The 23,889-nt window shown below is 56.2% G+C and overlaps 1 protein-coding gene across 2 annotated transcripts; it reads left to right on the top strand.

The window, feature by feature from the left end:
* Positions 1 to 155: 155 nt before the first annotated feature.
* Positions 156 to 22,493, top strand: LCAT (lecithin-cholesterol acyltransferase). 2 transcript variants are annotated; one of them, XM_073307276.1, is made up of 6 exons: positions 156 to 352; positions 10,332 to 10,488; positions 15,564 to 15,679; positions 19,801 to 19,896; positions 20,331 to 20,555; positions 21,695 to 22,493. In XM_073307276.1, the coding sequence occupies exons 1-6, from the start codon at positions 199 to 201 to the stop codon at positions 22,336 to 22,338; spliced, it is 1,392 nt and encodes a 463-aa protein (XP_073163377.1). In that variant the 5' UTR covers positions 156 to 198; the 3' UTR covers positions 22,339 to 22,493. The 2 variants fall into 2 exon arrangements, with proteins under 2 accessions (XP_073163377.1, XP_073163376.1); XM_073307275.1 differs by lacking the exon at positions 156 to 352 and adding an exon at positions 9,567 to 9,885.
* The last annotated feature ends 1,396 nt before the right edge of the window (positions 22,494 to 23,889 follow it).

Genomic DNA, 23,889 nt, shown 5'->3' with positions numbered 1-23,889 from the left:
TCCAGGCGAGCCGAGGGCCCTTGGCTGCAGCGGGAGACTGGGGACGGTGTGTGCACACAGTCACTGCCCTCGGCTCTCCCTCCCCCGCCCAGCCGTCCCCCTGCGGCTCTCCCCTCCCCCCCGCGTCTCCTGGCCCGACCCGGTGCTCTGATGACATAAAAGGGTGTTTGCTCGGAGGCGCAGAAGGCTGGACCTGCCATGGGGCGTGCAGGCTACAGGGCTCTGCTGCTCGGGCTGGTGCTGCTGCGGCTCCCGCAGCCCACGGCCCAGTTCTGGCTCTTCAACGTGCTCTTCCCCCCCAGCGCCACACCAGAAGCAGCACCCTCCAACAGCACCCCGCCCGTGGTACTCGGTAAGGTCACCCCCGCACGGCAGCATGGAGACACTCCCTGGGGGCTCTGCTTGTGGGGGGGGGGCAGCCTGCAGCCAGCGCTCGGAGAGCTTTGGGGGAGACGGAGCAGGCCAAGGAGCCTGGCCTGGCCAGCTCAGGACAATCCTTTGGAAGGATTGCTTCTTTCGCTGCCAGGTGCTGCCATCACAGATCAGGCAGGGCTCTGCCCTGGGACCAGCCTGGGGACTGGAGAGCTGGTGCGGGGCCTTCCTTGTTGCTTCTCTTTCTCTCCTGCTGTTCACGGTTATTCATCAGTCCCTCTTCCTCAGCCGCGGCCCCCGCCTGTCCCTCTCCGTGAGCCACTCCCTGCACAGCGCCCCCTGCCTGTCCCTGGGTCGCTCCCCGTGCCGCGCCCCCTGCCTGTCCCTCTCCGTGAACCACTCCCTGCACAGCGCCCCCTGCCTGTCTCTGAGCCGCTCCCCGTGCCGCGCCCCCTGCCTGTCCCTCTCCGTGAGCCACTCCCTGCACAGCGCCCCCTGCCTGTCCCTGGGTCGCTCCCCGTGCCGCGCCCCCTGCCTGTCCCTCTCCGTGAGCCACTCCCTGCACAGAGCCCCCTGCCTGTCCCTGGGTCGCTCCCCGTGCCGCGCCCCCTGCCTGTCCCTCTCCGTGAGCCACTCCCTGCACAGAGCCCCCTGCCTGTCCCTGGGTCGCTCCCCGTGCCGCGCCCCCTGCCTGTCCCTCTCCGTGAGCCACTCCCTGCACAGAGCCCCCTGCCTGTCTCTGGGTCGCTCCCTGTGCCGCGCCCCCTGCCTGTCCCTCTCCGTGAGCCACTCCCTGCACAGCGCCCCCTGCCTGTCTCTGAGCCGCTCCCCGTGCCGCGCCCCCTGCCTGTCCCTCTCCGTGAGCCACTCCCTGCACAGAGCCCCCTGCCTGTCCCTGGGTCGCTCCCCGTGCCGCGCCCCCTGCCTGTCCCTCTCCGTGAGCCACTCCCTGCACAGAGCCCCCTGCCTGTCCCTGGGTCGCTCCCCGTGCCGCGCCCCCTGCCTGTCCCTCTCCGTGAGCCACTCCCTGCACAGAGCCCCCTGCCTGTCTCTGGGTCGCTCCCCGTGCCGCGCCCCCTGCCTGTCCCTCTCCGTGAGCCACTCCCTGCACAGCGCCCCCTGCCTGTCTCTGAGCCGCTCCCCGTGCCGCGCCCCCTGCCTGTCCCTCTCCGTGAGCCACTCCCTGCACAGCGCCCCCTGCCTGTCCCTGGGTCACTCCCCATGCCGCGCCCCCTGCCTGTCCCTCTCCGTGAGCCACTCCCTGCACAGCGCCCCCTGCCTGTCTCTGAGCCGCTCCCCGTGCCGCGCCCCCTGCCTGTCCCTCTCCGTGAGCCACTCCCTGCACAGCGCCCCCTGCCTGTCCCTGGGTCACTCCCCGTGCCGCGCCCCCTGCCTGTCCCTCTCCGTGAGCCACTCCCTGCACAGAGCCCCCTGCCTGTCCCTGGGTCGCTCCCCGTGCCGCGCCCCCTGCCTGTCCCTCTCCGTGAGCCACTCCCTGCACAGCGCCCCCTGCCTGTCTCTGAGCCGCTCCCTGTGCCGCGCCCCCTGCCTGTCCCACTTCCTGAGCTGTTCCCCATACCGCACCCCTGGCCTGTCTCTGAGTCACTCCCTGCGCCACGCCCCCTGCCTACCCCACTTCCTGAGACGCTCCCTGTACAGCCCCCCTGCCTGTCTCTGAGTCGCTCCCTGCACTGCGCCCCCTGCCTGTCCCTCTTCCTGAGCCAATCCCCACACTGCATTGCACTGCACTCCCTGACTGTCCCTGAGCTGCTCCCTGTGCTGTCCCCCCGCCTGTCCCTCTCGCCCGCTGACTGTCCCTGTCTGTGAGCCGCTCCCTGTGCCGCACCCCCACACAGTTCTCGCATGTGAACTAAAGGGGTACACTTCAGGTGGAGCCGAGGGGGTCTGGTCCCGCAGTTTGCCAGTGGGTTACACAGTTATTTGATAGAAAGCACTGTCCCTGTCCCACAGCAGAGTGTTGGGGCTCCGGACCCCTGGGTTCCAGTCCTGGCTCTGTGTTCTAGTGGTTTGAAGTTACAGTGATTAAAGACAGCACAGCCGAGCACATAGATTTGGCACATTCAGTCTGAATGGCAGCGTGGTGGCAATTTGGGTCTGCCCTATTGCTTCCTCCACTGGTGTGACATGCTGGAGCTGGGGGCTAAGTGAAAGGAGCTGTGTAGGGCAGCACTTGGTGACAGAAGAGTTGGCCTGGACCTAGCAAAGGGGCCGGCAGCTGAACAAATGGAAAGAGGTCCTGCAGCCACTGAGAGCATGTTATCCCATCTGTCCCCTGGGGGCTCTGTTAGTGCCATGGGCCTGTGGTTAATTATACCTTATTTCCAGTCTGAATATGTCTAGTTTCAGTTTCCAGCCAGTGGAATTTGTTCAAAGAGCCCCCTGTGATCAGAAATCGCCTTCCCACGTGGGTACTTACAGACCATGGTCAAATCACCTCTTAACCTTCTGTTAGATAGATTGAAATACTTGAAATACTCTGTTACCGTCAGGCAGGTTTTTCGAACCTCAGATCATTCTTGTGGCTATGCTCTGAACCCGTGCCAGTTTTTCAACATCCTTTTTGAAGTGTGGACAACCACTGGACACAGAATCCAGTAATGGTCCCACCGGTGGCATATACAGAGGTAACGTCACCTCCCTACTCTGCCCTACATGTGTGGCACTTACCCTCCTAGCCAAAGCCTCGCCCACCCCCTAGCTTGGAAGGAGCATTCACACGCTCCACAAGGGAAGGCAGCCAGACAGGCCTGCCCGGTCACATCACCCGGCTGGGCTGGCATTTTTTGTGGAAGCTGCTGTGCTGTTTGTTCTCACACGGCTGCTGGACTCTGCCCTGTTTGTCTGACCCCATGCACAGCTGGGAGAGGCTGTGTTTGATGAGTGACGTCCCAGTGCAGAGACCAGCTTGAGCTGGAGTGGGGAGAACATCCGACTGGAAGAGACCTGCTGGGTCACTGAATCTAGTCCCTGCTATCACAGGCAGCCCCGCCATATCATTCACAGGCAGCCCCACTCACAAAGCTCCAGCTTCAAACCAGCCCCTCTCAGCACTCCTTTGGCTAGGCTAGGCGAGCTCTTCCAGTCTCCTCTCATAAGACAGGCCCAGCATTCCCCTGATCATCCTAATAGTTCTTCTCTGCACCTGTTCCAGCTTGAATTCATCTTTCTTGAACACAGGTGACCAGTCCAGCCCACACTAGTCCAGATGAGGTCTTACCAGCGCCTTCTACAAGGGCATTAATACTTCCCTATCTCTCCTGGAAATGCCTCGCCTGATACATCCTAGAACCGCCTGGCTCTGCAGTCAGGGTGTGGGAAGAAAGCCCTCAGTCTGTGGTCATGTGTGTCTGAAAGGCCACCCCTGGGACGCTGCCATCTCCCCTGAAGGGCTGGCATGTGGGTGGCATGTTCTGTGTATTTGACATGTACTGACATGTGAGAAAACACCATTCTGAGCTCCTGGGTGAGCAGTATGTGGGAGGCGTGTTGGAAGCATATGAGAGGTGAGTGGGAGGCGTTTGGGAGGTGCCTGGGTGGCATGTGAAGGCCGTGTAGGACATGTCTGGGCAACATGCCAGTGGCGTGTGGATGGCATATGGACAGCATGTGGGAGGTGTGTGGATGGCGTGCAGCCTCTGAGCAAGTCTGCCCGCAGTCTCAGAATCCCGAATGCACTGCACACGATTGGCGGGGGAGAGGGGCAGCTGTTCAAGGCCAGTAGTGTGCTTCTGCCCAGCCAGTACCAGTGACTCACTAGGGCAGGGCAGGCCCCGAGTCGCTGCATCTCTCTGCCTCCCCACCAGGGGACATGGCCTCGGCCCCACCAGCGACAAGGCCAGCTCACCTCCCCAGGTGGGGAAATAACTTTGGCCCTGTGATGAACTCAGGTCAGGCCTGGGGCTATACGGGAGAGGCAGTTGGAGAGGCAGCTGGTAACACTGGAGGGATGGGGGCTGGGAGTGCCATGCTGGATCGAAGCCTGGAAAGCTGCAGCTGCAGGTGAGTGCTGCAGGGCGCAAGCTTGGCTCCTGCGGGGAGAAAAGGGAGTGTTGAGATTGAAACTCAGCTCCGGGATGGGGGTGGGGGACTCCCAGCTCAGGGAGGGAGAGAGGCTGAACTGTGACCCAGCTCAGGGACACAGGGCTCGGAGCTCCAGGCTCAAGGAGAGGGAACTATCTGAACCATGGAGCTGGCCGTTGAAGGGCCTAGAAGGGCTAATTGTGTGAGGACTAAATAAACTAGATCCAGCTCCAGAAGGAAACTATTTTTAAATGCTGTGGCCTGGTTGGAGCATTTGAGGAGACAGCTGAGACAGGAAACTGAGGCAGCATGCTGCGGCACCACCCCAGGCTACAAGGAGGGGCTTGGAAGGTGAGTGCCCAGTCACACTGTCCAAGCGGGGGGAAAAGGCTGCCCCACACAGGTCATGTGTCATGGCATGCATTGACGACATTATCGTCTCCAGGCAGAGCTGGGAAGACCATCTGAGGCACGTATCAGTCATATTACAAGCCCTTCAGGAGGCAGGCTCACAGCCAGCCTGACCAAATGCTGGCTGGCCCGGCAAGAGGTGACCTACTTGGGCTACCGACTAGGAGAGGGGCGGTTGAGACCACTCACTGACAAAGTGCAGGCTCTGGCGAAATGTGCCACCCCGCATGACAAAACACCAGGTATGCTACTTCCTTGGCCTTGTGGGGTACTACCAACACTTCATACCCAACTTCGCCACCATCGCAGTGCCCTTGACAGACCTGGCAAAGAACATCAGCCCAAGGAAGGCTCCATAGCTGGTGACCTGCGAGAGGACTTCCCAGGAGCTAAAGGAGTAGCTGAGTTGAGAACCCATGCTCATCCACCCTGACTTCACCAAGAAGTTGACACTCCACACAGAGGCCTCCGAGGTGGGCCTAGGCACAGTGCTACCCCAAAACACTGACGGGGAAAAACACCCGGAGTGTACCTCAGCAAGAAGTTGTTCCCACGAGAAACCACCAACTCGGTCATTGAGAAGGAGGCCCTAGCAGTGAAATATATCAGAGGGATAAATACCGGAGAGGGAGAGGAATTATTTAAGCACAGTACCAATGTGGACACAAGAGCAAACGGATATAAACTGGCCACCAGGAAGTTTAGACTTGAAATTAGATGAAGGTTTCTAACCATCAGAGGAGTGAAGTTTTGGAATAGCCTTCCAAGGGAAGCAGTGGGGGAAAAAGATCTATCTGGCTTTAAGATTAAACTCGATAAGTTTATGGAGGAGATGGTATGATGGGATAACATGGTTTTGGTAATTAAATATTCATGGTAAATAGGCCCAATGGCCTGTGATGGGATATTAGATGGGGTGGGATCTGAGTTACCCAGGAAAGAATTTTCTGTGGTATCTGGCTGGTGAATCTTGCCCATATGCTCAGGGTTTAGCTGATTGCCATATTTGGGGTCAGGAAGGAATTTTCCTCCAGGGCAGATTGGAAGAGGCCCTGGAGGTTTTCGCCTTCCTCTGTAGCATGGGGCACGGGTCACTGGCTGGAGGATTCTCTGCTCCTTGAAGTCTTTAAACCACGATTTGAGGACTTCAATAGCGCAGACATAGGTGAGAGGTTTATCACAGGAGTGGGTGGGTGAGATTCTGTGGCCTGCGTTGTGCAGGAGGTCGGACTAGATGATCATAATGGTCCCTTCTGGCCTAAAGATCTATGAACCTATGAAAAAAAAATGGGCCATGGATGCTCTGAGGTGCTACTTGGGGGGGAATGAATGCCTTTCGGCTAGTGACGACCATGTGTTGCTACAATGGATGAACACCATAAAAGACACCAACCCCAGGATTATGCGGTGGTACCTCTCCTGGCAGCCGTACAGCTTTGAAAGCCTTCCCCGGGTAGGTTAGGATCATGAAAATGCAGATTTTTTCTCAAGAGATTGTGGGCACAAGAACCACAGGACCGTGCCCCGGCACTGATTCTGAGGGAGGGAGGTGTGACATAGTGTATTAACCCCTCACTGGACAGGAGGGGAGTAAGGAGCAACTCTGGGCTTAGGAGGCCCTGCTTCTCCTCCCCTGCTGAGCATGCTCTGGTTGGAGGCAAGGTTTAAAAGGCAGCCGGACAGCTCAGTCGGGGCTAGGTAGGAAGTGACTCAGGGAAGCAGACTTGAGGCTGATGCAAGGCACCATGGGTGAGCAACAGCCTCCCAGGGCCCTGGGTCAGAACCCGGTGGAGTGGGATGGCCCAGGTGCCCCTACCCCACCTGAGTACTGCACCCACAGGTGGAGCTGCTGCCCATGGACTGAACCCACTAGGTGGGGTTGCTGCTGAGAACTGTACCCATTAGGCAACTCTGCCCTTGAGAGCAGTATCTAGTAGGCGGGGCTGCCACCAGAGATGAGCCATTGGGTGTGCCACCTTGGGCCCTAACTGCTAGGCAGGAGTCGCTGCCTCCTGTCCACACACCATCGTATGTGTCCGTCTGCGGTGACAACCTGACATGACCGCAGGGCAACCTCTTGGGACCCCACAGCTGTTTGCAATCTGTGTTCCCCTTCATAGAGAAGCACGGAATCGTTTTCATGAAGTGCTGGTAGCTCTTGTGACCCAAAATCATGCTGAGTTTTTTATTTTGCCTTATGCGTCTCTTTCTACATCTGCAAGTCCCCAGTGACTCTGACGTCAGTTTCTAACAGAGTGGGCACTCTGCTTTCAGTTGGATAAAATGTCAGCGGGTGACAGCCCATGCTTCCTTGGTGCCTTGCCATAATTTAACATATGGGTCAGAGTCTGACTCTGCAGCCTTTTTCACTCGGCACTTTACAGTTCTGACACCATCTTCCATCTAAACCCCTGGATCAGAGACTGTGGGGACTAGCGGTTACACATCTAAACCTGTACCTCACTGCAGACTGCTAAAATTCATGCCCACTAAACCACAGCCTGTTGTCAGGCATTAGCATGTCAAATATACCATGTCTAGCAAAAATAAATCTGATATGCACAATCACCTGCTTCCCTGTAATATCTTCTTGTAAGGCTGTTTTAGGGAAGTGACAATCATCGTCTAGGACAAGTGCCAAGTTTTTTCCAGCCAACGTACACATTTCCTGCCATGCTCCAGGCGTCCAGTTTTTCCTATGCCACAACATAGGCTCTTTGGCTTGACTTAGCTTGTATTTTTGGTATATGCAACAAGCCTTGACAGGTTCCTCAATGTCACTGTTCATTTGAGGCTTGTGTAAAACATCTCTGGCCCTTCTCCTAGGGTTGTCAATCCCTAAATGATCTTCATGTATCCTTTTTAGCATAGTTTTCTATAACACCTTAGGAATCACCATCCTGGTGCCTCTAAACAGGATCTAGTAGTGACAAACCACTTCAATTGGAAACAGCCTTCATTACTTTCTGCAGGGTCTCAGCCTGAGCCATAGGTGTAGCAAGCACAGTCCATGTTGCATCTGAGATTGGACAGTCTTTTGTCACAGGTCCCTATCATGACCTGGTTTCTTATCAGGTGCTCAATTAGCCCCCCCAAATGGCAAGACTGGCTCTTCAGTCTTAGCTCAGCCACCAACTTCTCTTGGATTCACTTTCTTTTTGTTCTCTGTGTTTAAAAACATCTCCCTTAGGTTTCATTTTGACTTGGAGGGCACCACGCCTCACCTTTCTGTGCTACGGTGTCATAGTTAGCCTCCCCCGCCTGAGCAAACCGTGCTTCAGAACCGGCTGCTGTCGGAAATAAGGCTACCTTCTGCTTTGCTGGGGCCCATTGCCCGCAGATAGAGCCAAGCTCGGTTTAAACCTTCTCCAGCTGTTTCAGCTCTGGTGGGGCTTTGGCCTGCTCCATTCTTCTCCTCAGGGTCTCTGCTCGGTTTGTGTTATTGCTGGTACCACACGGGGTGCAGTGATCACGCAGTGCTTGTCGGAGCTCTGCTACAGGCAGCGTCTGAGCACTAGCTGCCCAGCACTGCATAACCCGTGCCTCTGCACACTCCAGCTGGCTCTGGCCAGAGCCTTTACAGGTACACTTCCCCACAGGCTGGGCTTCACTCATGGAACCTCCCTGCTCCCTGGAGCATCAGCAGGGCCTGGCTTGGAGTTCAATTGCTGGACCCCGGGGGGCTAGAACTGAGGCCCAAAGAGGTTCTGGGTTTCTGACACTTCCACATTGCCATGGGAGGCTTAGGTACGGTGATCACAGGAGGACGCTGTGAGGCTGGGCTCAATGGGAAGTACCACCCAGTGGGACTGGAGTGGCAGCCCCTCACAGTCCCCTGGTTGGCCGATACCAGTATATAAACCAGGAAGCCATGACGGGGAGCTGACTGAGTAGTCCAGGCTGCCTGCCTGCACTCCAGACCCTGGGCGCTGGCTTCTGGCCCTGGTTTGTCCTCGACTTTGCTATTCGATTGCACCTGGTGCCTGATCTCCTGGTAACCCTCCTGCTCCCTGGCTCTCAGTTCGTGCTCTGAATCACCTCAGACTCTGACCTCCGGTACCTGACCCCTGCTCCGACCAATAGGTCTGACTGCCCTCGTCCCAGTCGTGACACTGTAACAGAGACCATGGCTGCCGTGCTGGATTCTCACTGTAGCCAGAGCGGCCTCCTGCCTCGTCCCCTCGTGTGCCTGGGTTGGTCTCTCCTTGGCCCTGTGGGGAGACAGCCCTGGTGTCCCAGGACCCTAAGCCCCCCTGGATGAGTTGGTGTCCTAGGACAGTCCATGCCATCAGTGAGACTCAGCGCGGAGTCTCTGAACAGGCCGGGAGCGCTGCGGACCCAACTCCGGACCTGAGTCTTCAGTCTTGTCTGTATCTCCAGACACTGATCCTCGGGTTGCCAGCCCACGCCCCCATCAGGCTGCTGGCAGGAGCTCTGCCCAGCCCGCCGCCCTTGAGCTCCGTGATAACCTTTGGAGTCCCAGTTACAAATTCCCTTAATAATTATCTAATGATCTTGTGTGACATTGTGTCCCGGCGAGCCTGGGGCTCACGAAGGCCAGACCGCATAGCTAGAGGCCGGGTGGTCTGGTGGCGTAGCACACAGATCGATCGCCCACCCACAGCTCTCCTGGTGCCCTTCAGCCCCAACTGCAGCCACCCAGCTCTGCCAACAGCCCTCCGTCCCCACCTAAGGGCCCCCCGCTTCACCAGCCCTGGGCTGCTTTCCTCCTGCCAGGCTGAACTGGGGAGGAGTCGATTAGCCCTGGCAGGCACCCCAGCTCCACTGACCGGTCACACTCTTGCTGCCAGCTTTGCGCCACTGGCTTTTCTGAAGTCCCCATAACGATTGACTAGTCCCGCCCCTCCCCCAGTGTTTTAGGGGACCCAGGGATGCTTGGCCTGTCAAGTGGTTTTGGGGTTCATCCGGGAGAGGCTCCAAGTGACACCCAAGTGCTGCCAGGGGGAGCAGGCCACCACAGCGCAGCAAGAGCCTTTGGTCTGCACCCGTGCCCAGAGAGACACCCACCTCGGGTTTCAAACCAGGGTGAGCTGCACCCATGTAAGTCACTCACTATTATACCAGTGCTGCGTGTCTACACTGAGGAGCTGCAGGGGGGCAGCTACATTGGTGCAACTCCTGTGCAGCCGTGCCCATGCGGGGGGAGCCCCAGCCTGAGCGCATCGCTGCCTGGCACCCATGTGGTCCCTGCCCCCTACAGGTGTCCCGGTCTGAACACGTCCCTGCCTGGAACCATGCAGTCCCCACCCGCCTAGGGGAGCCCTAGCCTGAGGGAGCCCCATGGTGACACTAGGCAGCAGAGATGGGTTCTGGCAGGTGCAGCCCTCCTGGCACTGCCCGTGCTTCCTGAGCCACCCTTGGAGCACCCCGGGGCCTGCCGGCCATAGGGCTGCGGTGGACAGACCTCAAGCAGCAGAGCCCAGGACCTGTCGTGCTGGGCGCTGGGGTCTGACTGACTGCTTCCTCTCTGTCTCTGGTGCCCGCAGTGCCCGCATGCCTGGGGAACCAGCTGGAGGCCAAGCTGGACAAGCCGAAAGTGGTGAACTGGATGTGCCACCGCAAAACTGAGGACTACTTCACCCTCTGGATCAACCTGCACATGTTCCTGCCGCTTGGCGTCGCCTGCTGGATCGACAACACCAGGTTCCTGCCCGACCCCACCCCGGAGCTCCCCTTGGAGAGTCCCTGCGAGCCCTAGCTCGCTGGTACTGGGCCAGCTGGGGACAAGGGGAGCCCTTCAACTGCCCACCCACCCAGCGCCTTCCACCTCGCCATTGAGTGTTGCCCTCCCTCTATGCTCGCAGCCGCATCAGGCCAGGTCCATCCAGGGGGTCTGAGATGCAGCTAGTCAGGGCTGCGGGGGGACACAGCAGCCAGGGCCTCCTCGAACTCTCAGCTACCTCAGCCAAGACAGGATTCTCCTGGGATTGTCCTGTGAGTACGGATCCGTGACACCTGCTCAGAGCCCCAGGGCAGGAGCCCTGGCCATGGCAGCCTGCTTGGCCCAGAAGCTGCGCAGGCTCCTTGCCCTGGGGACTGAGCCCCACGAATGCAGGGAGCAGCATGGAAGGGGGTCGAAGTGCAAATAAAGAGCTCTGCTGCACTAGGTGAGAGGTGGGAATCTGGAGAGTCCCCGGAGGACTCAGCTAGTGCTTGGGGTAAAAGCCCTGCAGCCGGGAGGGACAAGGGAGCTGGGAGGGCCACAGTGAGACACAGCACCCCAAAGAGCAGCAGCTCTGCCCCATCCCTCTGTAGGACCCTGGTGAAGCCATACCTGAAATGCTGCATCCCCTTCTGGGCACCTCCATCCCAGAAAGCCATCCCCAGGTGGGAGCGATGGAGAGGGAAGCAGAGGAGGTTCACAGCCGGGAGGGATGGGCTCTGGAGAAGGGCAAAGTGCGGCCACTTGGCTGGGACTGGGGGCTCCTCAGAGGGACATGGTGAGGGTCTGCGAATACCCAAAGAGCAGGGAGACGGTCTGTAAAGTGAGACGGGGTGTGGCGAGGCCTAGAAACGAGCACTAGGAAAATGGAAGTGGAATTAAGGAAAGTTCCTGGCCCGTGACAGCTCCCAAGGGCTTCGCTTGGGACTCCTATAAATATAAATCTTGCAAAGGCAGGCCACTGATCTCTGATTAGCCTAAGTCATTGAATTGTTTCTTAACCTCCGTAGGTGTTATGTTCACAGCATACAAACTGAAGTTAGAGACGGCTTTATTTCTTAGCCTCCAGAACCCTAATGCACCGAAACCAGAGAGAGACAAAGCAGGCTGCTCCCTCAAGCAGCGGCCCAAATTGCTCTAAGTCAGCTCTTTGCAGTCTGGCTGCTGAAGACCCCGATCACACACTTCCCTACAGTGCCCCCTAGCCTGCAAGCAGGCTGTGGCAAACCCCTGAGAATGTAAAGTGATAGTTTATAATTTTAACAGAGTTTCCAATACACCATTTTAGGCCCCAATTCTGTGTCCTCCCATCTGCATCCAGTGCAGGGTCGGGAGGACTGAGGGCACAGGGGATGTAAGCAGGGTCCTGTTGTTCCCATGCAGAAGAGATTCGAACTCTCAATTTGCATAGAGAATACACTGCCTCTTCACCAGCTTCCACCACACCACCTGGGAGCGAGGTGCACTTCCTGGAGATCTGCAAGTGAACCCATTACCTTGTTTTAATGGGCCTTTTAAGAAATGTTCTATATCTGACCCTTTTCCCATAGCCCTCTAGTTCCCAAATGGCTGGTTTGTTTTCGGTCAGTTTCCATGCCACTAAAACTTACCACCAACATTCCTTCACTGCACATCTAAGGAAGTTAGGTCGTAATTAAGCAATATCAGTCGGTGCTTTTCCTATCTTAGTCACTATTTGCCCTTACTCCCATTCCTTGCAAAGCGTCTGTCTCTGCATTCCTTCCCCGAGGCACGCTCTAGGCCAGGCTTCGCACTCTTCCAGCCTCTGCCCAGCGCTGTGAGGGTGTTCCACCACACTGGTGCAGTCTGAAGGGGCTCAGCAGGTTCTGGGGCTGTCAACAAAGACAAAAGACGTGGACAGACATGAGCTGCCCCAAGGGGGGCAAGGCTCTCTCTTCAGCTCCTTCTGGAAATCTGTGGCCCCAACGGGGCTCACAGGCTAATACGGAAGAATAGGCTCATCAAAAGTGGATCAGCATTGTGCTCTCCTTTCCTTCAGGGAGGAGTTGTAGGACAGTGGCCAGCTGAGGCGCTCCGGCCTTGCTCCAAGGGCAGAGGACCAAAGATCTGCTCTCCCATCAGCTGTGCTGGATTTGGCCTTTTTAAGCTCCTCCCTCCAACAGGTGTGATGGGATGGGGCCACTCGAGCTCACAAGAGCTCATTAATGCTGTGCTGCCCAGTGTGGGGTCTATATACCCCATCACAGGAACCAAAGCTACCAAATAGGATTGAAGATTTAAAAACTAGAATCATGTAAAATTAACATGGCCCACATTACGTGGATTAAAAACTGGCTAACTGATAGGTCTCCAAATGTAACTGTAAATGTGGAATTGTCATTGAGGAGGTATGTTTCCAGTGGGGTCCTACAGGGATCGGCTCTTGGATCTACGCTATTTAAAATGTTATCAGTGGCCTGGAAGAAAACATAAAATCATCACTGATCAAGTTTGCAGGTGACCCAAAAATCAGGGAAGTGGTAAATAATGACTGGGACAGGTCACTGAGTCAGAGCCATCTGACTCTCTTAGTAAACAAGTAAACTTAGCCATATTAAAACGCAAACAAACACTATGTTTTAATGTGGCTAAATATAAATGTATATATCTAGGACCAAAGAATGTAGGCCACACATTCTGGATGGGGAACTCTATCCTGAGAAGCAGGGACTCTGAGAAAGATTTGGGAGTTGTGGTAGATGATCAGCTGAACATGAGCTCCCACTGCGACGCTGTGGTCAAAACAGCTAATGCAATCCTGGGATGCATGAACAAGGGAATTCTGAGTGTGAGCAGAGGTTATTTTCCCTCTGTATTTGGAACTGGTACGACCACTGCTGAGATCCTGTGTCCAGTTCTGGTGGCCACAATTCAGGAAGGATGGTGATCAGTTGGAGAGGGGTCCAAGAAGAGCCATGAGAATGATTAAAAAAATAAGAAACCCTGCCTTGTTGTGATAGACTCAAAGAGCTCAATCTATTTAGCTTAACAAAGAGAAGGTTACAGCCTGTAAGTATCTATGTGGGGAACAACGATTTAACCATGGGCTCTGCAATGTAGCAGAGAAAGGTCTAACACAATCCGATGGCTGGAAGTTGAAGCCAGACAAATTCAGACTGGAAATAAGGTGCCAATTTTTGACAGTGAGGGTAATTAACCGTTGAAACAATTTAGCAAGGGGCGTGGTGGATTCTCCATCACTGGCAATTTTTAAATCAAGATTTTATATTTGTCTAAAAGACCTGCTCTAGGAATTATTTTGGGCCAGTTTTTGTGCTCTACAGGGGGTCACACTAGATGACCCAAGTGGTCCCTTCTGGCCTTGGGATCTGTGAGTCTGTGAAGACGCTCATGCCTGCAGTAAAGACGGACACTATGTAGCTAGTGGAAGAGGCGTCCCTAGCAGATAGCTGCTGTTTCCCTTTGTTTCCAACGGGACTGGTGCCACAAGCTGCCCTTGGGGAAATGGCTCCCATTCCTTAGAGGTTTTGCTGGAGTAGCTCTCTGCCTTCACTGTCAGAGCTGGACAAGCCAATGTTTTAGCGGGTCACAGCAGTCCTCTAGCTCGGTGATAGAGGCCTGGGCGGGGATCTCTTCCTGGCTCTGGGAGGGGGTGGGGACTAGTGGTTAGCGCCAGCATGCGGAATGGTAACAAGTCTGCAACTGGGGTTGGCTGTCAGAGACCTGGATTCTATTCCCAGAGCAACTAGAGATCGCCCCAGTTACCGCATTTGTGCAAGAGGGAGGCTGGCTCTTACCTACCCCCAGGTGTTGCTCAGAATCAGGGCTGTGACACACACGCAAATGTAAACCGAGGTGAGAGTTGACCTCACGGTCTCCTGGCTCCCACCACAGTGCACCTTCCCCAGGCTGTTTTAATGAGGACGGCTTCCCCCTCCCTCAAATCGGTTAAGCTGTGGTACACTTGAGGGCTCTGCTAGCCGTGCAAAAGCGAGGCTGCCGCTGAGTCGAGATCGCCAGACCGTGGCTCTGTGTTTGCAGCGGGTCTGAGGCCGCAGACGACGCTCGGGGGAAAGGGCTGCCCCCTGTGTTCTAGGGTTGGGAGCTGTGAGAAGAGGGCCCACGTGACAGAGCTCAGCTCGGCTGGGGAGAGGTGGCCAAGGTTCCTGGGGTTGAGACGTTCTGAGTTCCAGGGCCAGGGGCTCTCCAGTGTCTGTTAATGCTGTGCAGCTTGGACAGACTCCTCTGCTCTGAGAGCCAGGCCTGGCCTGGCGGGCACAGGTCAGAGATCAGCACTCGACAGGCTCCCCGGCCCCGGTGCACAGGCTCCATTGTGCTGGAGTTGGGAAGAGTAGAGATGGATTCACCAGGCCTCTCCGCGCAAGCAATTAACCCCCTCTTCCCTGCAACCTCAGACATGGGTGCTCCCTCCTTGTCCCCACACGCCGGAGGGGGAGTCCAGAGGGCATCCCTGCCCCCCCCCAGACCCAAAATCCTCCTACATAAACAAAACAGAACCTTCACCTCGGAGGGGTCAGCCTGGGTCAGTGTGGTCCCCCCTTCCCGCCACGGCAAACCCTAAAAAGCCAGGAAATGCCAAGTTATGGGGCACCTCTTCCCCATCTCCTAACCCCACACAGCAGGTGTCCTGCATTGTCACCAGGGATTTCTGCCTCTAGCTGACCAGGACTCATCTGTGCCCCTTGCAACACACCTGACCTGCTCTAGCTCACCTGGGAGGGCTGGGACCGATGCAGGGATCCCTAGGTGAGATCCTCTGGCCCAGGATATACAGACTGGTCACAATGTGCTCCTCTAGCCTTCACACCCACGAATAATGCAAAATCTTAACAGCCACCTCATCGGCTATTCAGGGCTGACACGTACCCTCCAGCGAGCGTTGGGCCCTAGAAACAAGCCCTATTCCCAACTCCCATCCCCAATTCCCAAGCAGGGTGTTTCCCATGAGGGATGGGGGTTGCCTGGATTTCTGTCCCCACCCAGAGGCCTCGCCTTTGCGCCCTGGCGGGGTGGATCTGCCATCCACCTGCCATCTCCTGTCCTGTCCTTGCAGAGTGGTGTATAACCGGAGCACCGGCAAGATGTCCAATGCGCCTGGGGTGCAAATCCGCGTGCCCGGCTTTGGCAAGACCTACTCCGTGGAGTACCTGGACAAGAGCAAGCTGGCAGGTGAGGGGTGCCCTTTTCGGTGTCCAAGGCAAGGGGTCCTCATGGCCTGGGGGGAGCTCCCAGGGTGCTGATCCTGCTGCTGGTGCCCAGCAGTAGAAAAGGGTCCCTGCCTGCTGCAGGATTTGCCCAGGCCTGGCTTTGCAGGGCTCTCTGAAGCCCAGGACCATTACCCCTTATCCCTGAGTCTGTCCCAGCTCTGGGACCCTTGCACAGCCCAACCCCACAGCCGGGAGCGGGCAGCGGGAAGCTGAGGGCCAGCGGATGCAAGATCTCTGCAAAGCCCATGGTGCAGTGACCCGCGTCTGAGAGGAGAGGGCCGTACAATGCCACTAGGCATAACCATCCCAGGGAGTGAGGAGACCCAGAGCACAGCACCCAGAATGCACTGAGCCAACGCCTCTGGCCAGAGGGACTCAGACACTGGGCAGGCCAGGCAGGAGCTTGCCCACAGCCCAGAAGTGGGGAGGAATGCAATCTGGGTGAAGGGCCAGAGTCCCCTGTGATGCTTTGGGGTTCAACCCTGACCAGTGAGAGGCTATGTCACCACCTGCCCTGCAACTGTGGGTGCCTTGAATGCTCTGCCGTGTGGCTCACAGCCCAGACACCCACAGCCAGCAGACAAGCCAGCAGGTTACACCCTGGCTTCCACCACCCAGTTAATTTCTGCAAGGTACCCCCAACCCTCGCCAGTCCCGAATTTCCCCCAACCCATCTGCCCTGCACTGCCCAGCCCGCTCCTAGAATGCTCAGAGAAGTAATTAAGTTTGCTGCTCCTTTAGAGAGACAGTAAACAGCAGCTCGTTCATTTTACTAGGGATTGTCTGACACTCTTAAGTCAATCACAGCACTGTCAGTTCATATTAAAAGAAAAACAAGCACATTACACAAAAAGCCATAGGGCTAAGTGCAGGGCCGGATTAACACAGGGGCTTTAGGGGCTGCAGCTCTGGGCTAAGGGAGGCCCCAGCGCAGCAGGGCTCCGGCAGGCTGCCTGCATGCCGTGGCCCCACGCCGCTCCCGGAAGCGGCCGGCTGCTGGCACGATTCTGTGGCCCCTGGCAGGGGAAAGGCAGCTCCGCACGCTGCCTCCACCCCAACACCATCCCCACAACTCCCATTGGCCGGTCCCTGGCCAATGGGAGCTGCGGGGGAGGCACTTGTGGGTGCGGGCAGCACACAGAGATGCGCTGTCCCCCTTCCCACAGGGGCGTGCAGAGACGTGTCAGCAGCCAGCTGCTTCCAGGAGTGGAGTGAGGCTATGGCAGGCAGGCACCCTGCCTGAGCCCTACTGCGCCACCAGCCGGGAGCCGCCCGTGGTAAGTGCCTCCCAGTCAGAGTCTGCACCCCACACCCTCTTCCGCACCCCAATTCCCTGCCCCAGGTCAGAATCCCCTCCTGCACCAGAATCCCTCCCAGAGCCTGCACCCCTAACCCTCTCCTGCATCCCAACACTGCCCCAGCCTGGAGCCCCCTCCTGCACCCAAACTCCCTCCCAAAATGAAACGAATATAACAGCTGTTCTAAGGTAAGAAGCAAGCTATTTTGAATTAACTTAACTATATTCGGCATATTTTAAGACTGAAATGTAACCACAGAACAGCTTTATGTTAATGAAAGGCAAGTTTAGTCTAGCGTTAATACCCTCGATGCCATAATTGCGATCATTTTGTTTTAAATTAGGAAAAAAGACTTGTATACAGGGGCCCCACAACATCTAATAGCTCTGGGCCCACAGAAGAGTTAATCCGGCCCTGGTTAAGTGACACCAAGTAGAAGGGATACAGACAGGAAGGGTTACAAGCAATCAAAAGCAAAAATACGTTTCTGAGACTAAACCGTAATTCCAGCAAATGACAGTCTTTTCTCACCTCGCCTCAGCTCCCAAAGATTGAAGGATCCAACATTCTGTGATTTCAGAGCTCCGGCTCTTAGACCCTCACGTGATGGATGCTAAAATGGCTTTTTCTCTCTCCTATCATGCCCCGTCAAGTGGTCTTTCCCCACGAAATCTCCTGATGGCTTTTTTTTACCTTTCATGGAAATGTGCCTTCGTTGTCTCTGCCTGACCACCAGACGAGCAAATCCACGTTTCTTTCTCGGGGGCAGACCGGGTTATGCACTGCTTACCAAACACATGTTAAGAACATAATTCTAGCACACATTTATAACTCTGCGTACACACCCCGTACATACACCACATACTGAGTGTCGGGACCAGGGTGTTACCAGGTTGTATGTACAGGTTATGACAACGGTGAGTTAGGTAACTGTGTCTCAGGCCTGACACAGAGCAGTCTGTCACCCCTCCCATAGGATTAGCCACTGGCTACTCCACAGACGTTGGTTCAAAGTCCCCCTGAGCCCACAGACTGGGGGTCATGTTTCCTGCACTTAGCATTCATGCCCCCCTGGTGGTTGCTTCTCCCCCATCTGGGTCACCCAGGCCAGTAAAGGTTTCTGCCACCCCTAAAGGTGTGAAACCAGGTCTCTTATCATCTTGAGTCTTCTTTACTCACAGCAGGGTGCTGGCCCCCGGCTACCCTCAGCTGTGCCAGTGTCTCACTGCACCCTACAATTTTTGGGCCACTGAACTGTCCAGTTGTGCCTCAGTTTCCCTGATTTCAGTGGCATTCTGGCCCACAGCTGTGCCAGAGTCTTACCACTCCCAGCACTCTTCCCTGTTCTCAGTGGGGCATTAGCCCACAGCTATTTACCTAAATATGACAGGGTCCCCCACTCCTAGCAGATCCTGCCACAGACACACTCAACCCTGACTCGGTTTCCCCAGTGAGGGTTTGCCCCCTTGACCACTGAGTCTGGCCGTGGCAGGCTTGTACCTGAGCCCTCAGGCTCAACCCTGTCACATTGTTACAGAAAACAACACACCAAAAAATCACTTCCCACATTCCCCCAGTCAGAATCCCAGAGTAACCTTTAGTGTCCAGAATGCCTCAGGCTACAGGCAGAGTGATGGGGTCCATCATACCCACATCGGGTGGTCTGCTAGCCCCTGATCAGGCATGCCATTATGTCCTTCCTCCTGGGTCCCACGGGTGAGACTTGCCCCTCCTCTTCTGTCTGAGCTGCCTGAGTTGGGCCTGGTCAGCAAGCTTCCGCTGCTCCAACTCTGCCTCCTCACTCAGACGCCTGGCCTCCAGCTCCACGCGTCTCTCTTCCATTAGCAGCCTTTTCCGCTCCAGCCTCCCCAGCTCTCACCGTCGCTGCTGCCTCTGCTGGATCCTCTGCAGAACTGTCTGCTTGGTCTCCTGCGTGTCCTGTAGGAGAAAAAGGGACCCCCTCTGGTTTGGAGCAAGTGCCCCATCCTGCCTCATGGCATGTGAGTGTGGCACGGCCATTGGCACCAACAGCCAGCATCCAAGCACGCAGGACAGGGTATCTGCTGCCAGGTTTTCTTTTCTCTTTATGTGTCATATTCTTGCAGTGTCATGCTCCACCATAGCAGCTTGGAATTGGATCCCTTGGTTTTGGGCAAGCAAACCAATGGGGAGTGGTCAGTTGGGACCCTGAACTTCTTGCTAAAGAGAAGCTGCCCGAGTTCCTATAGCCTAACAGGGGTGGTTTTGTTAGTTTCCTTTGACTGCATTAGTTCTACACCTAAACCAACATCTGGTGCACCTGTACAGAGTTCAAAATCTGGACTAGCCAGAATAGGGTTTTCTTCACCTTATTGAAACCCTTGTGACACACTATACCTGCGGCTGGCTTTGTCTTTGTACAGTTTCCAAGAGGCAAGATCAGAAAGCATCCATAATTTCACCTACAGCTTTGTGACACACATTTCACAGTGGTATTAATGACCAGTGTGTTATTAGATTCCAAACGATATATTACATGTCACTGTTTAAATAAATATCATGACAGCAATGCGTGGCCAAGGACCCCCAGCTCCCACACTATGTCTGCACCAGGAAGTGCTATCTGTCTCCCCCAGCTCTCTCTCTCGGCTGCCCCCAACTCCCATCCTATGTTTCTAGAGCCTCCCAACCCCCACCCTGTACCTCCTTGGACCCCACAATCCTTGCCCTGTATCCCTGGGGGTCCCCCCAACCTCCATGCTGTCTCTCTCGGGGTCCCCCCAGTCTCTGTGCTGTCTCTCTCTAGGTTACCTACACACCCTGGTGCAGAACCTGGTGAACAATGGCTACGTGCGGGACCAGACAGTACGGGCTGCCCCCTACGACTGGAGGATTGGGCCCAGTAAGTGCAGGGTTGGGACCAGCTTCCGCCTCAGCCCAGACAGACAGGGTGGGAGGCAGAAGGGCACCCACCCTGGCAGCTTGGCGCCCAGGGAGAGCCCCGTGCCCAGGAGGGAAACCAGGCCAGCAAGCCTGACGGGGAGCAGGGTTAGAGAGCCTGAAAGAGACACCCTTGAGGGGAAGGGGGGCCCTGCTGTGAGAGATGTGGGGGGAGGGAAACCAGCTGGGAATGATCATATAGTGCGGGAATGGGGGGACCCTGCAGGGAGTGATCCTCTAGTGGGGGGGCCTGTCTGAGTGCTCCCCAGTGCGTTTCCTCTGCTGCCCCCCCGGTCCAGGCCTGGGTTGCTGTGTCTCTCATTGCGCCGGGTTCTAGGGAGCTGCTCCTGCTGGCCATGGCTGCCCTGCCCCGGCACAATGCCCCTCTCTCCCCAGACCAGCAGCCCGAGTATTTCCAGAACCTGAAGGCACTGATTGAGGAGATGCATGACACCTACCAGAGACGGGTCTTCCTGCTCGGACACAGCATGGGCAACCTCAACATCCTCTACTTCCTGGGGCAGCAGCCCCAGGCCTGGAAAGACCGGTTCATCGCGGGCTTCATTTCCCTCGGTGCCCCCTTGGGCGGGGCCGTCAAGTCCATGCTCGTCCTGGCCTCCGGTGGGTGATGGCTCCCACTGTCCACTTCCTGCCTTCCTTTCATGGAGTAGTGAGGAGGTGGGAATCTGTTGTAGAGCCCCCAGGGTGGGCAGGGGGCTGCAAATGGCTCCATCGGGAGCTCGCCAACCACCTGGAGTCTGACCGCACTGTCCCTGAGGGAGCACAAGTCCAGTGACAGGGAGCCCGCCCAAGGTTTGCTATGGGCCAGGGACGAGCACATCTGAGCAGGCAGGGGAGGAAATCCCTGCCGTAGGAAAGGAACAGTAAAAAGACTCCCCCTGAAGCTCTACGTGCTATTCCCTGCACGTACCACGCACACCCTCCTCCCAATTCACTCCACTTACAGCTCCTTGGGAAACAGCCCCCCCCACCCCAGAATAGCCCCTTGCCTGGTGTTTAGGGCACTCCGCTAGGATGCAGGAGACCCAGGTTCAAGACCCTGCTCTGCCTGATTTGGGGGGACTTGAACTAAGCTCTCCCTCCTCCTAATCAGCAGGCAAGGGGCTATTCTGGGGCAGGGATCTCTCAGGCTCTCCTGTTGATGTTCTTCTACTTTGTATAAATAATCCCTGGGCCAGAGACACTGACTCTCTAACCCTGCATCAGGGCACTCCCCTGGAACGGCAGAGACGTGAACCTGTGTCTCCTACATCCCAGGTGCACACTCACCCCAATGGCCTACAGAGCCTGGTGGTTTTGTTCTCTGTCTGGCCTGATGACTTGTAGTTATACAACGTGGCCCATTGGCTGATCTGGGGTAGGTCTCCCTCCCCACCAGACATTCCATCGTGCACCAGAGTCCTCTCCTGATGAAGGCTGTGTCACAGCCAATACGTTCCTGCAAAGAGTCCCCATTGAAACAAATCAACATTTCCCGACAAAAAATGTTTTGTTGAGAGTTTTTTGACCAGCCCTCGGCCCACCATCCCTCACCATTCCCACACACCCAACCTCTTGGCCGCCTGCCCTGAATTACAGTGCACCTGTTGAGCAGCAGCCTTGCCCCTCCTCCTGCCCCCCAGAGGTGGCTGCATTTCAGCAGTGAATGATCTCTGTATGTATAGTCTGCACACTGCTTTGGGACAGCTGTTAATTTTGCTGGAGCTGCTGTTCCTGATGAGTGCCTGTGTGAATTGCAGGAGATAACCAGGGCATCCCGATGGTCACAAACATCAAGCTGCGTGAGGAACAGCGCATGGCCACCACAAGCCCCTGGATGTTCCCAACCAACATAGCCTGGCCCGAATCACATGTCTTTATCTCCACACCATCCTACAACTACACGTACCGGGACTACCGGCGCTTCTTCCTCGACGTCAACTTTGAGGATGGCTGGTACATGTGGAATGACACCAAGGACCTGCTGAAGGGGCTGCCTCCTCCGGGTGTGGAGACCTACTGCCTCTACGGCACGGGCCTCCCAACAGTGGAGACCTACATCTATGACGAGCGCTTCCCCTATGAGGACCCCGTGGGCGTGGTCTATGGGGACGGGGATGACACCGTCAGCACCCGCAGCATGAAGCTGTGCAACCGATGGGGCAAGCAGCAGAAGCAGCGAGTGCATGTGGTGGAGGTGCCTGGAGTGGATCACCTCAGTATGGTTTTCGACAACCAAACCCTAAGCTACATCAATGAGATCCTGCTGGGCAGCTTGCAGGCCCGTGCGGAGGAGCAGGGAGGGAATGGGGAAAAGACCCTCTTCCCACTCAACCCAGAGCCAACACGGGCCAGGAAGAACCTCTCTGGTCAGAGGGCCACTAAGAACCCCAAAATGAACTGAAGGCAGCTGGGGATCGCTTTGCTTCTGACTGGCTGCCCTCCAGCAAAGGGTTCAAATCCAAGTGCCCGTGGAGGGCAAAGCAGCACCCACTCCTGCTCTGACTGGCTTTTGTATTGTGAATGGTGATTAATTACACATTAGAGGCTTGTTACTTGCATATTAGCAGATGGGTAATTAACTACATTGCCAGCTAATTCCATCCCGCTGGCAGGTGTCACCATGACACTGCCATCACTGGCCTGCTAGCGCAACGCCGACAGACCCCGGTTGTTGGCAGGCGGGATCGAACCTGGGACCTCTGAAGTTTAGTGTATGATCCTCTACTGCATGAGCTACAAGCCACGTGGCTCTTAGCCAAGGCTGTAGCAGACTCATTAATCTTCAGGTAGTCTAGGGGCCACTAGGCAGAGACAGAGCACCACACTCACCAGGCCACTTTGGCCACAGGGCAATCCCAGCCTGTGCCAGGTCTGAGCTCTGCCCCCTTGGTCCCTGTGCTGGGCTCTGCAGCAGGCAGGCTTGGATTTGCACTCAAGAAATCTGCGCCCAAGGGGCGCTGCAAATCAGGGGCCTTTGTGGGGCCTCTCTGAAAAGCTGAGCTGTTCAGCTCAAAGAGAATGAATCCTGCCCTCATCCTAGAGCTGGAGAGCCACAGGCAGCTGGGTAACTGAATGCATGTGCCAGGCCCTTTAAGGCCTGTGAATGAGGCTGACTGCAGTGAGGGGCCAGTGACCCACGTCTGGGGTCCCACCAGGCTGTGCACAGGGACCAAGGGGAGCAACTCTCCCTCGTGACGTTCAGACAGCATCTTCCACTGCACAAATGGTCGCTGTTCTCTGCAATAACTGTGCACAGTGCTCCGCTTCCAGGCATGCCCTTATTGCCGGCTGCAGCAGGCACACACCTCTGGGGCTGGGCCTTTGCTAACTGCTGCCATCACAAGCCCATCATCACTAGGACTAGCGGGAAGAATTGCTGCCTGAGACTGAGAGAGAAGCACCTCCCTGGAAGTATCCACTGGAGCAGGGGGCTAGCCCCTGCATAAAGTACTCTGAGGCCAGGCTAGGATCACTCCAGCCAGCCCAGGCCAGGGCTTGCAGAGCATGCACCAGCCTTGACGTGCTTGCCCAAGGCACTGAGGAACACTGTGTAAACACCTCTTTGCCAGAGGCACCCCTGTTTCTCTCTCCGAAGGTGTCGGAGTCCCAGGAGAGCCTTGCATTGGGCACTCAGCACACTGATGAGAGGATCCAAATGCTGAATCCCTGTGGGCTTTAAGCTGCTGGAGTCTGAACAGAGCCCAGGCACTGCCTTTACTGGGGGTCTCTAGACCCACTCTTGGGGTGCAGATCCTCTGTCTTAGCACCCCCTCACCATTGCTCTTTACTAAATTGCACACAAAATGCACAGGTCTATACAAAAACACTAAACCTCCATGGGTTTCAGAGTGGCAGCCGTGTCAGTCTGTATCAGCAAAAACAATGAGGAGTCCTTGTGACATGTTAGAGACTAACACATTTATTTGGGCAGAAGCTTTTGTGGGCTAAAACC

This window comes from Lepidochelys kempii, chromosome 12 (genome assembly GCF_965140265.1).
Source record: "Lepidochelys kempii isolate rLepKem1 chromosome 12, rLepKem1.hap2, whole genome shotgun sequence".
Lineage (NCBI taxonomy): Eukaryota > Metazoa > Chordata > Testudines > Cheloniidae > Lepidochelys > Lepidochelys kempii.
The sequence above is the reverse complement of the archived record's forward strand: the minus strand, read 5'-3'. Positions and strand labels throughout refer to the sequence as shown.